The sequence below is a fragment of the Hirundo rustica genome, chromosome 11, assembly GCF_015227805.2.
Source record: "Hirundo rustica isolate bHirRus1 chromosome 11, bHirRus1.pri.v3, whole genome shotgun sequence".
Lineage (NCBI taxonomy): Eukaryota > Metazoa > Chordata > Aves > Passeriformes > Hirundinidae > Hirundo > Hirundo rustica.
Genome location: NC_053460.1, coordinates 8381121 through 8394975, shown reverse-complemented (window position 1 = coordinate 8394975; position 13855 = coordinate 8381121). Strand labels below are relative to the sequence as shown.

The 13855-nt window shown below is 47.2% G+C and overlaps 1 protein-coding gene across 2 annotated transcripts in view; it reads left to right on the top strand.

Moving 5' to 3' along the window:
• The first annotated feature begins 484 nt into the window (after nucleotides 1-484).
• The window catches only part of GNAO1 (G protein subunit alpha o1), a 142576-nt gene continuing 129205 nt past the window's right edge, over nucleotides 485-13855 (top strand). The window contains exons 1-2 of one of the 2 annotated variants that reach the window (XM_040075016.2): nucleotides 485-1026; nucleotides 1106-1148. In XM_040075016.2, the coding sequence (XP_039930950.1) occupies nucleotides 909-1026; nucleotides 1106-1148 (161 nt within the window). In that variant the 5' untranslated portion in view covers nucleotides 485-908. The remainder of the gene's footprint in view (nucleotides 1027-1105; nucleotides 1149-13855) is intronic. The other variant, XM_040075015.2, reaches the window with a different exon arrangement.

Here is a 13855-nt window from a genome sequence, read left to right as displayed (position 1 = left end):
CACCGGCACAACTTCAGCCCTTCCCTCGGGTCCTGTCACAGCGAGAAGAGATCGGAGCTGACCCTCCACTCTCCCTCCTGTGGAAGCTGCAGCCCACGATGAGCTCTGTCCTCAATCTCTTCTCCACGCTGAACAAGCCAAGTGCCCTCGGCCGCTCCTCGGATGGCTTCCCCTCTAGACCCTCCACCAAGGCAGACCCCAGCTCTGAATCACCGCGAACGGGGGCAGCAGCCCGAGCCACGGCCTCTCCCGTCCGGGGAAAGGCGCCGGAGCCCGGGGCGAGGGGACGGGCACCGGGACCCCACCTCGGTCCGTGCAGAGCGGGCGGCCCCCGCCGCGGGCAGCGGGAGCGGGGCCGGGCGGGGCCGCCCCGAGCATGCGCGAGCCGCGCGCGTCACGGGCGAGGCCGGCGGGAGCGCGCAGCCCGGCGCGCCCCCGCGCTCCCTCCTCCCTCTCTCCCTCCCGCCCGCCCGCCGCCGCTCCCGCGCCTCCATTCGGCTCCGCCGCCGCCCGCCGAGGAGGGGACAGCGACAGCCGGGAGCACGGGAGAGGGACGGACCCTCCCCCGCCGCCAACCCGCTTCCTCCTCCTTCTCCTCCACCTCCTCCTCCGCCTCCGCCTCCCGGCCGGGAAGAGCTCGCCGTGCCCGCTGCAGCCCCGCTGGATGCACTGAGCGCTCGGGCGCGGGGAGAGAGGGGCAGGAGGGAGCCGGGAGCCCCGCCGCGGAGGCGCTGCGCTACCCGGAGCCTCACGGCCATTTGCTTTAATTCTTTTATTGCCCCCCGGCCGCCTCCTCCTCTCTGCCCGCGGGAGCCAGCCGAGGCGGCGGGGGCTGCATCCCCCCCTCCCCCCCCCCTTTTTTTTTTTTAATTTTTTTTTATTTTATTTTTTAAATTTTCATCGCCGCCATGGGATGTACCCTGAGCGCTGAGGAAAGAGCCGCCCTGGAGCGGAGCAAGGCCATCGAGAAGAACCTGAAGGAGGACGGGATCAGCGCGGCCAAAGACGTGAAACTCCTCCTGCTCGGTGAGAACCCGCCGGTCGCCCCCCCATCGCCCCCCTCCTCCTCCCTCGCGCTTATCCCACCTCGTTTCTCTTCCAACAGGAGCCGGAGAGTCGGGAAAAAGCACCATCGTGAAGCAAATGAAGTAAGTCCCGCGGGGGGAGCGAGTGAGCGGCGGTGCGGAGCGGGAGAGCGGGGCGGGGGCTCGCGGAGGTGAGCGAGGGCCGCGGGCGCCATGTTTACCTGAGGGGACCGCGCAGGCACAGCGCGGCGGGGCCGCCGCCGCTCCCGGCGCTGTCCAGGGCCCGCTGGTGCTGAAGCGTCGCCCCGCGGCCTCGCCCCCGGCGGCGGTGCAGGGAGGCCGGCAGCCCACCTTCCCCTTCCGCGCAGATGGCCCCGTGGAGCGAACCGCTGTCAGTTAAGCTTAATGTCGGGCTGTTATCTGCCGGCTCTGCGGGTTTAAACCAAGGCTCTCTATCACTGAAAGCCCCTTTTATTGAGCTTGTACCTTCTCCTTTTAATTAATGAACGACGAGCTTGGCCGCTCATCTCATTCAAACCTTTCCTGCTCTGGGATCCGGGTCTCCCTGTGGTACTCGGCGCCGCTCCTCGCTGGGGCTTCCCACACCCTCTTCCTGTGTTTAATTAGATGTAACCGTGTAATAAGCAGCAGTGAAAATCAGCCCCACCGCAAGGTCTCTTCCAAGCATCCCCCTGGTTCGTGTAAATACACCCGTGTTTATCACTCGTGTAGGAAAGCAGGTGCAGGGAAGGCTAATAGGGATGGAGGTACACCCGTGGTGCGACTATTCTGCCTCCACCTTTTTTTTTTTTTTTTTTTTTTTTTTTTTTTTTTTTTTTTTTTTTCCTAAATACAATGAAATACCCCGTTCTCCCATCGCTACAAACATGACGGGCTGGTTGGAGGCGGGCGCCATCACAGAATGAGCCTGGGCGCTGGTTCAGGGTCTGGATTTCAGCTGGGAGCTGTTGCCGCTTTGCGATGCTGGTGGTTGCAGAGGGACCCGTGGCTGGGAGGGGCCCCCCCCGGGACCGGGGTTGCTTAGCGAGGGGAAAAGGCTCAGAGATGGGTGCGGATGGGACGCGGGGAGCGGCGTGCGGGGATCGGGCGCTGCGCGGGCCGACGGGCGGGTCCCGGCGCGGCGTTCAGGCGGTTCGCGCTGGACAGCGCCCGGCGGGGGCTCGAACCGGCGGCGGGGCCTCTCCGGCACGGCGCGGCTCCTCCCGGCGGCGGCCGCGCCGCGCTCGGCTGCCTCCCGAGGGGTCGGGGAGAAGCCTAAGGGGCTCCGGAATAACCAGAGGGGCCCGCGCCCCTCGCAAGCTGCTGCCTTGAGCTCCCGTAGCCGCGCCGGGTGTGCATATGTGTGAGCGTGCGTGTGTGTGTGTGTGTGAATGTGGGTGTGCATGTGCGTGCACCACAGGAGCAGATCTGGGCCTTCAGCCCAGCTCCCCTCCAGGCAGGGTGGCTTAGCAGGTGACCCGGATATTTCTGTATCAACTCTGTGGCCGCTGTGCCCACCCCTCGGGGGTTCAATGAAACCATCATCCCTGCCTGAGGCAGTGCTTTTCCCAAGGCTCTGCGGGGCTGGGAGGTCTCGCTGCGAGGAGACTCGCCTCCAGTGCACAGCGGTGTCTGTGGCTTTTCCCACAGACGTTTGTGTACCCTGCTTCTATAGAGGCTCTGATTATCCCCTTTCACTGTTTGAAAGGGAGGGGGCTTTCCCCCCTTTCACCCCCACGGTTTGATTTGGGTCTGGGGTGGGTTGGTTTGGTTTGCTCTTGTTTGTGTGTAAAAGGTGGATCAGGAGACATGTCTCTGCAGATGAACACCAATAAATTATTTAATCTCTAGGAACTGTTTCTGCAGAAGCATGTTGGAATGGCGGGCGATGGGTTTTGGTTGAAGGGAGAGGCTGTAGGAGCTACAACAGCAAAGTGTACATTTAAAGCCCATAGGCAGGAGGGCAGGCAGTGACCACACTGGCTATACAATAAGTGTACAATCACTCTTCTTTTCCGAAGAGCAGAGCTCTTGTTTTCTGAAGCAAATCACATCAAGATAATAACCTGTTTGCTGGACTAGGTTGGTATATTGAGGACAAATATACCCATTTTGTGTGTATATATATGTGTATACACACACACACACACACACACATATTTAATGAAAATCACTCAAAGTAAGGCATGCAAGGCTTTGTACCTGATGTGAAAATGTCAGGTAAGCTGCTATGGTGGATGGGCTTACAGTGTTGGAAATTGGGAGGCATCTGTGAGTGTGGAAACTCCAGCGAAGTGTGCGGAGGCTGGGGTGGGGACAGCGGTGTTGCTATGAGCACGGCAGCAGCATCTGGAGAGAGCCGCGCAGCCGCGGGTGCTGGGGAGAGGGGTGTGCAGGGAACAACGCGGGGAAACTAACATTGCTGAAAATTAATTTGAATATAATGTAGGCATTAGCATTTCACCTGGTCAAGCTCCATTAGACAGGCTTGCTGAGAACCTAATGAATTCTTAATAAAGATTAAATCGCATGTTCATTAGATTTTGATGAAAGAGGCTGCTATTTTTTTAATACTGTATTATTGGTGTGCTTCTAGATAATAAATCTCATCCTCATGAACGGCTAAAGCAGCTTCACACTTGGATATTGCCTTGAAAACAAGCACAGGAATCTAAAGACAGATTGGAGAACGCTAAGACAAAGGAACAGAGAGAAGACATTGTTACATAGGACTAGAAGAGGTTACACACTGCTCAGTTAATCCTTGAAATGTTAGGTAGCAGGAGAAGAAGTAGAAATTACAGTAATTTAAGAGTGTAGCCAGGATGGAGATAAGGATTTGTAAATTTAATTCAGAATTTTTTAGTGAAATATTTGGAGATACCTTTTAGCTGGTGAGTGGGGGGTTATCAAACAAAAAAGAGGTACTGGTGAATGACAGAGAGGTGGAACTGGAGTCTGGAATGTACATCTTGAACACTGGCAGTACAGGATAGGAATGACACTTTTCTTAGCACCCATGGTTGTTCTGACATCCTTAAGCCTTGCACTTTTTCTACTCCACCTTGACTGATTAATTTGGCTGTATTTTTTCCACAACCAGTCCTGCAGTCCAGATACTTTTACCCATGCCTCAAAATGAAGGGTCAGAGCTGCTAGTCAGAGGAACAGTCCTGAAAGGCGTGATTGTGCCATGCAAGCCAATGAAACTCCAGCATTCAGAATCAGGCTGTGACCAGATTCTGTTTTCACTCAGCTTAATCTAAAAACTATCTGTAATCAAGCAGGGCTGGGGCTTTCCTTTAAAACCCAAGCTAGAAGGTGAGAGTTACCAGACAAGAGAAATTCATCTTCCACTCACACCACCTTATCTCAGTAAATCCACAATGTAGGAGTGCAATCAATGCTAACATTTTTTAGATCTTATATATTCAAATAAGTGTCGAGCGCATGTAGAATTTGAAACTTACAGTCTTCTTTTCTGTAATACCTGGATTGCAGCATGAAATTGAGACTGATGCTATTCTAGGATATTTTTGTGGGGACTTAAAACTCTGGTAAATGTGCTAGTTCATCAAAATCCCCAGCGGAGCAGGTCACCGAGCATATCTCCATCTCTTACTGCTTAGCAGGAACACTTAAATCCATGCAATGGTCCAGTGGTGAGCAGGGTTGGACTGCTTGGGTGGGGACACCACCCACTGCCATCAGCACAAGGCTTCCAGGGAATTCAGTGTTCAATTGTGCTTACGCAGAGAGGCTGAGTTAGCTGGCATGGCTTCAAAAACAAGGCCCTGCCACCTACTCAGCAGCCACCGTTCTGGATGATGAGCCAGGGCAATATTTCACCTTCCCAAACATGGGGTTAGTGATAGGTGTGGCATTCCAGAGCAGATATGGCTTCACTTGCCCATAGGAAAAATCTTGGAGCTTGGGATTTGGTTTTGGATTTTGCTTTTGCAGAAGCAGCAGCTTCTCTCCCCTGCTGAGCTGGGTGCAGAGAGCTGGCTCCAGCTCCCTTTCACAAGATGCCAGAGCTTCCAGCCCTACATGTCCTCCAGAGCAGCTATGTGCCACTTCACCAGAAGTGCTGGTAGTATCTCAGTTGATAGGCTTCTCTGTTGTGCCAGTTTTCACAAAATGTTTTTATGTTAAGTATGAGAAGGATGGAAATATACAATCAGGAGAAAAATACACCCGTGTACAGTGCTTATCTTGAAATATCTACTATCTCCTCCCCAACAGCCATCAGTCCCAACAGCCGGCTGATATATTGTTCTGACCTTTTTCAAAAAGCCCCTCAAAACAGCCCCAGGTTCTACTTGCTCTCTGTGTAACCAAATTACTTATAATCTAATGAACTTCTTCAGTGAGAAGCAGTCCCCGCCCACTGGTTTTACAGCAATTTGATGCCAAATGCCATTGAAATGAAATGATGTCTTGTGAACACCCACTTGAGTGCTCTTTGCTGCATGTCTGTGTCTCAAATCCATAGTGATTTCACACTTGTAGCCCCTTCCCCCAGGAATACTTCACCCCACAGGGGCTAACAGCACAGAGTTTCTTCGCCTCTGCAGCATCTTCCCAGGGACAGGGTTGCAAACTGCGTCTTGATGGTCTGTCCCACTCCCCAGCACAGCTCCTCTGCCCTGTGGCGCTGGGTGCAGAGCCCCACTCGGCTCTGCTTCCATCTGGGAACTGTTTGATCATGGTGTGAGCTGGCATCCCAGAGGCACAAACCTCACTGGAGCACCAGGTCAGGCCGAGCCATCCTCATCCTTACTTGTCTCCTGCTGTTTTCCAGGATTTCTGTGATTTAAAGCCCAAAGTAGGGCAGTGACAGGCTGCACCTGGGCGGTGTTTGAACAGGATTTCAATAAGCAGGTTAAAGAGCTGCAGCCTTCCCAATGAAGTTGTGTCGTTCCCCCAAGACCTGCCCCAGTGCACTTTGCCCTGGGTGTGGATTTGGCACCGTGCACGTGGCACACGGACCCCAGCAGGAAGGAGGCTCCAGTGGGGCTGTTCTGAGGGTGGAACCCGCAGTGAAACCAGTAGCAAACTGCTGCTGGGGCAGCTCTGGGATGTTGGGATGGCAGGTGGGCAGTGTGCTACCTGCCCTGAGCAAGGCAGGGTCTCCTGCTAGGGTGTCAGAGATCATGCCAGTGGAGGCTGCTGTAGGAGGGGGCTCCCCCCTGACTACAACTTTTTTCCCTGCCTTCAGAGATGCTTTCTCGTATCCCTGCATGCTGTGGGTGTCATGTTCCACACTCTGCAGTGGCACAGCACAGGGAGATTGCCCCTGAACCAGGCAAGAAGAAGAAGAACTAGGAACAGAGAAAAGTGAGGCTGTTTATTTTGGCTTGTAGTTGCAAAGGGTAATAAAGTTTTCAGCATTTATTTCCTTCCTCTTGGATTTTTAATTGTGCCAAGACATTAACAACCACAGTTCCTTCTTTTATATTTAAGGCTCTTGTTGTTAGACTGAGGGAGATTTCAGAAAAAAGCAGTAACAATATCAGGAGGCAAGATGGAATACGTTTCGGGTTTGTGTTTTTTTCTTTTTCCTTGACAGTTCTTAATTTGTTTCTTGTTGTAGGGACTCATAAAAGTAAAAATATCTTTCAGTGACAACAGTGAACTGCATAGCTTCTCCTCTTCCAACCCAGTTTTAAAGCCTTAAAAGAAATTTGCCTGTCATATTCTGACATGACACATCTAGTCCTGTTGGAAATGTTTTAGCAATCTAATGAGATGAAAGCAGTTGTTTTAATGAGCTCTGAAGAAAGAGACAAATCTGCTGCACAAATGTAACCAGGGATCTGTTTTGTTTTATGGCTTGGCTAACCCAGAAGTTGTAAGAGACATTAGACTGACAAATGAAATAGATAACAAATGAAAGAAGGTTGTGGTTTTTCTCTTCAGTCTGTCCTTTCCCATTTGTCTGGCATACAGCTTCATACCTGATGTGAGTTCTCCAGGGTGCTTACCTGGGGAATATGGGAAGATAATCAAAATGAGTGAAGAATGAAAAAGAGACAAATAATGGAGGTCAAGGCAGTGTTTGGCTCTTCTGTTTAATCTGGTCAAGAGAAAGAGTGAAATGACAAGTGCTTCACTGATGGCCAAGGCAAGAGCAGGTTGCCGGAGAGTAAGAGCCCGGCAGTCAGGAATGTTTCTCACACTTGTAATTACCTCGTTTTCTTCAGTCCCCTTTCAGAGTTACAGCCTGCCTCTGCAAGTATCAAGCCCCCTTGGTTTCTCCTGGATCTGCAGGATACAAAATCACAACTGAGTGTTGAAAGCTGGTGGATGTGTAGCCAGAAAGCCTGGTACAAGTGCAGGGTCCAAGAGCTCAATTTTGCGAACTCCTGTTCGTGTAGTGAGGAAGTCACAAAGCTTTTCCAATGAGGCAGTAGCCATACATAGTGCACGGACAGACCTGTCCTCTACACTCTGGACTCCATGGTTACACCCTGAGTGCAACTGAGTGTGAAAGATGAGATTTGGTCCTTTATTTATTACATTGGTTCAAAGAGGAGCTCCAGCAGGTGAGAATTGCCAAAACCTCAAATTCAAGTGGCCAGGGTGTTTAAGAGTCTAGTCACTTTTCCTGGTGCTATTGCAAATCTCCTGATATTTGTGGGTTTATGTAGAGCCTAAAATTACTTCTGTGGAGCCTGGACTCACATGATGACTGGATCAGCTCTGGTTTCAGCTCTGGTCTTTGCTTAGATGTGTATTTTGTTTTTGAAAGAAAACTTCCAGCTCTCCTCACTTCAGAGAAAAGTTAAAAAATAAATTACTCATTCTATCCTGGGGGCTCAAGAATTTGGAACAAAATAAAAAACATCCCAAATGAAGATGAGGAAACCAAATACATCTCAATTGACTGGTTACTTTTGAAACTTGATACCTTTTAGCACTGGCGATATTAAGACCAGCAACCTCACTTATTTCAAATGACTGGAATGCTACTGACCCCAAATCCTCTCTTTGAGCTCACTGGACTTTGGGCCAAGTTCTTCCTACACTGACGATGTTGTCTGTTCAATCTGTAGGTTTTATGAGATGTGATGAATCTCAAATGTTTGTGTGACACTTGGTGGGATCCAGGATGTTGGAAAGTTTCATTCAGAAAACCAAAACCAGGAAATAAAAATATCTGGAAGTCATTGGCACATTAAACCTACAGCCATTTTTCTTGCCTTAGTTTTTTTTTCTTTTATTCATAGAGGGAAATACTAATGATTTGTGCCATGTTTTTCTAATGCCGAAGAAATGCTCTGCCTAATGTAAAAACCCCCCTAAACTGTTAGTTGAATCATTCTCGTTTTATTTTTAAGACCATTCAGGAAAATGACGGATGTAACAGGAGGTTGGAGGATTACAGTCCTGATTATAAGATGCTCTTAGGGATCTGCCTAAAATCAGAAAAGGCAAAAGGCTGAAAAATGTTAGAGTAACACAAAGGAAAGGAACTGATGGTTTTCTAGTGCTGAGAAAAAAGTATTTTAATCCAAAATTCAATCATTGTGTACTTACTGTGATACTAAAATAAATCTCTTGATGGAGGCATTTCTTAGCTTACCAATAAAAATGCTTACTCTCCCCAGCTTTCACATTAATTGAGAAAGAACTGAGGAATGCCCTCAGAAGGGAGCCCAGGAAACTGCAGTTTCTGACATCACACCTATTTTCCAATTGCTAACCAATAAAGTTTTTGACATTGAAAGGGAAGGACTGGCAAATTGGAAATTACTTGGTTTTTATTCTTATGCATGTCCTACTTTGCTTGGTCACCAAAAATTATTTCAGTTCATCAGCAAACCTTTTATCTGAGTATAAAATGTGTAAGCTTAAAACAAAGGAGCTGGAATACACCAGCTTGAGAGAGAGACAAGAGGGATTGGTAACCCGGGGTCCTCCTGCAATATAAAGAGTTTGGGCCATGGTTGTTAATATCCCTCCTCTCCCCATCAGGCCCATCTCTGGGGTCTCCTGTCCTCAGGAGCCAAAGACAATTTATCATCTGTTTTATTTGTTACAGGACAACTTGTGTAGTCTTTCAGCAGAAATTCTGCTGGTTCATGTTGCAGGAGCTGCTTACGGGAAAAGGTTGGGAGATGCTGATCCTAGTAAGTGCTTTGAGGCATGATCTCTGACAAAGCCCAGAGCTCTTGACTGACTGTTTAGAACTGAGGTGTTCCAGGAAAACTGGGAGCAGGCTTCAGCAGAAGCAGGATCCAATGCTGGTAGGAAATAGAGGGTTTGATAACAAGGAAAGGGATTTTCTTCTCTCTGGCGTGTGTCAGGCTACTTAGCATAGGAATGGGGAGATCCATGTTTCCACTGGGAGGCCATGAAGGTAGTCTTCAGCTGAGTGGTTCAGCAGCCTTTCACTTGTCCAAGAGAAAATGTTCTCTTTAGAGAATTCATGACCCCAGTCTTACACCTTTGCAGGGAGGCTGGCAATGGACATTTCATCTCTGTGCATGTCTCTCCTCTGAAACATAACTCCCCAAGTGCTTAAAACAGTCTGAAAGGCAGAGCAGTGAGTCAACATGCTTTGAGATTCCAGCAACTTCAGACTTGTATTAAATGCTCTTGTCTACAAGAGCATAATCGACAGCAACTTGCACACACCATAACAGTCTGGTACAAGACTTAGAGTATTTCTGAATCAGCTGGAAATAATTACAGAAGGGAATGAGATCAGAATGGGCCTCTATTGAGGAAAACACCACTTAAATGATAAAAATGTATTCTACCTCCTAGCAGAATTTTGTGGGTTATCCTCACCCTCTTAGAGCTGATTGGAGTAAGTAGCTCCAGTTTTAAAGCATTAAATAAAAGTGTATAGGAAAGGCTTGAGTGCACAAAATGGGTGTTAAGCAGAATTACCTAGGTAGCAAATGAGAAGTTTTACAGGTGTATTTCTAGAGCTGTGGTGTGCACTATCTCACAGTGATATAGAGATGTTTCCTCGCTGCCAGTACAGTGTTCCTTATTTATTACAGCTGGCCTTTGCTCTAATCCAGCTCCTGCCTTTATAGCAAAGGAGGGAGGATATCTCATTTTGATGCCTCTCAATGAAATAGTCCCATGTTTATATTTCTGGAGGAATTTTGTGTGGAACTGGTGCAGACCAGCTCTGGGTCTCTCCAAAATTCATGGTGAGATCTTAAATTACTTCCAGGGCACCACAATGTGGATCTGCACGCCCTAATTTCAGATTGCAATAGATAAGGCTGTGTGAATTTGTCATGTCTCCTGTTGACATGGCAGGGCACGTGCTCCTCCACAGCATGAAGGTTTCTGCTCAGCTTCATCCACAGGAGGGAAATACCATCCCCATAATGATTTTTAAATGTAACGCAATCAGCTTGGCTTCTTAAGTAGAGCAGAACTGAGTACTTGATTCAGTATATTTTGGGAATCTGTTTTTATTTACTCACAGCCTCTTTACATCTATAAGCAGTGCGAAAGGGTGTTACAGGGGTGGTTACAGAGTGGTTTAGCTTGTTGCAGATAAACCAGCTCTTTCCACTGGCCAAAGAGAGCTCTTACTACAGGGCCCTTGTGAATTAGAAATTAGTTACTCATTGCCAGGCTGGTGCAGTGCTGCCCAGGCGATAGGTGCTCCTTCCCGAAGTTAGATTGGGACCTCATCTCACCCCCTGTAAGTTCTAAAATGGACAGATTTTTATAATTGGAATAACTTTTCCCCCACCACAGATACTGCAGAGCCTTTATCATCACATTTTGTCAGTAACACCAGCACAAATCACTGGGATGAAAGAAAATTGTCGTGATGAACATACACCTCAGAAAGTCATCACCGTGTTCATTAATCACGAGTCACTCTTTGGTGATTAATTATTTAGCCAAATTGGAAAAAATTTTCCCCATGAATGAGAAGATGTTTACTTAATAAAGCAGAAAGCTCCTAGTAGCACGCCCTTGTTTTCCTCAATTTAGCTGTACAATAAATTTATATCCTCCTGCTTTTACAGCTCAGGAAAAAAGCCACAGTGCTGTATCAACTTGTTACTGTTGGTTTCTGTCCAGCCTGTTCTTCAGCAGGAAACCTGAGGCTGCTCAATGTGTGCATTTAAGATGTTTAGATGGTAGATACATGAGCTGATGGTCATGGTTTGTTATCTGCATCTCTCTGCCTGCCCTGAGCCCTTGTGAAACACTGGTAAGGAGGAACAGGAGAGTTCGGTGCCAAATCCCAGCTCCAGGGTTGGCATTTCTCCAGCACTGACTGATGGCATCAGGGTCACATTAGAAAAGAGGAAGGCCCCCAATATCTTCATCCTGGCAACAGCCTTGTGCTTAATTAGAATTCCCCTGAAGCAGGTTGCTGGGACCAGCCAGGTCTTACCTTTGCAGTAAAGTGGGATGTGCACGAAAGAGGAAATCCAGTGTTGGCACTGGGGCATCCAGGTACTGATAGCAAATCAAAATCTTGGTATCTTCTGTGGTGATACTGATGTTTGTTCAGTGTCTTTCAGCATAGCTAATTATTAAAATCATTCAACAACAACAAACATGTGAAGAGGAAAGAAACACTAAGAGAGCCCATAAATGGTAAAAAAATAGTGATTAGGTAATTTTAATTATGCTTCAGTAAGTAATTCAGAATCTAGCCTTTTTTTCTAAGTTTTTACTTATCTATTACTTCTGTTTCTGGATGCTTTCAAGAAATCTCTTTATTTTAAATTCATATTTAGCAGAACAAATTATAAAGTTTTTCCTACATGACAGAGCATGGAAATTAACTATTACACTGGTACTTTTAGTTCCAATCAGTGAGATCAAATAGTACTAATTTCCCCATCTATGATCAAACAAATAGGTAAGACCTTCTGGCATAAACAGATACACAATATACAGGATTAAATTTAAATTCTGGTTTTATTCACTACTCCTTCATGGTCTTCGAAATAGGTTTTTGGAGTTTCCAGTTTAAAAATTGGAAAAAAATTCTTACAAAGTGTCCATAATAATGATACAAATCCAGCCAAAGCAGTGTATTTGAATTCTAAAGTAACTGGACAAATATACTGAGATTTTTAAAAGAACCTAGATCATAACATTTTTAGTGGCTCCCCCACTAACTTGGGCACACACTGGTCCAGGCCAGAACTTGTCTGAAGCTCTCAGGCACATCTTGCTCAGTCTGTTCTCCAGGAGAATCCTCCTCATTCAGCAGAACAATTGTCTGGATCCTCCGGAAGACTCACTCCCTGCTTAACTCGGTTTTCACAGCTGTGTGACAACTGTACAGCTCAGCACTGCTGCAGTGAGGCCACAGGACTTACAGGGCTTCCAAATTAAAACTGCAGCTAATGTGTATGTGGTTAAGAATAGGAGGTAACTCACATTTCATTTGTGCTTCGACCCCAAACCCCAGAACAAATGAGTTTTCTAACACTGTGCACATCAACATCAACAGAACTGGGTTAACACCTGAGCCTTGCTGAAGACCACATCATCTCTGCTGGTGCTGATTGCCACCCAGTTTTAGTGTCACTCTGTGTATCTAACCATTGTCCAAATATTATTCTGTTTCTTACATCTTTTGGAAAATAAAAGATGAGGGGAAAAATTATTCTTGTGTTGTGGGCTTTTTGAGGCCACATACATTTCTCTTTTCCCACAGGAGCTCTCAGGTACCAGCTTTCAAATTTATTTCAGTTACACTTCTCTGCCATGTTACTTGTATAAGGAGAAGGAGAAAACACTGGTTTTAGGAAGAGCAGGTTTAATTGTAGCATTTTATATGTACTTAATGACTTCAAGAAATGAGGTTGTGTGAAATCATCTGGAACTGAATCTTCCTGTTCCCCCCTCACTTGGTGCTCACAAAGCAGCATCTGAAATGTCATGTTCAGTTTTGGATCTCCTAAATGAAGGGGTGAATCACTGATAATGTGGGCCCTCCAAGGTATTTGGGACTGGTGCACAGGTCAAGTAAAGGGGGGCTGAGGGAGCTGAAGAAGAGAAAGCTGAGGAAGACCTTGCTGCTCTTTTCCACCACCCAAAGAGGGCCAGAGATAAGGTGAAGCCAGATTCTTCTTAGAGATACACAGTGAAAGGATGAGAGACAACATAGAATCATTTCATGGAAATTAAGATGGAATATGTAGAAGGAAAAAATGTTTAGTGGGGAGGTTGATGCAAAAGTGCAACTGCACCCAGGAAAGGGGCGAGTCATCATCCCTGAAGATTTTCAAAACTCAACAGAACAAGGACCTGTGCAACCTGGCCTACATGAGATGGTAGCTCTGCTCTGGACAGCGACCTCTACCCCAAGTTATTCAATGATAAGAAAATCCAAATTAGACTCCTTATTCAATGTTCCTAATGTCAATATTGACTGAAGATCTACCTCTCTGGAAACCAGAGGGACAGTGTTGCACAGCACTAGCAGAATTTTCCCTGCGAGTACATAAAAAGCCAGGCTTAGCTGGGACTGTTTGGTTATCATTCCTAATTCCCCTTCACACCACTTTGGTTTGTTTCTTTGCTTCTGAGTGTTGTCTTCTTGGATTTATTCCATACAGCATTTTACTGGCAGCCTTCTGAAATCTCAAGCTGAGGTTTGACTAACATATCATTTTGTTGGTGGTGTCTGTCTCTACCAGCTATGGTGGTATGGTGGCACTTGTATGGTGATGTATGGCAGTGTAGTGAACCAAACTGTGGCACTGATGAGAGTTAACATAACTCAAAATAAAAAAATCCCAAAAACTCAGAAAGAAATGTCCGTCAAATGCTCCCTTAAGGCAGCAGTGTACTGAAGGTTGAGATGTGGTCTTGTA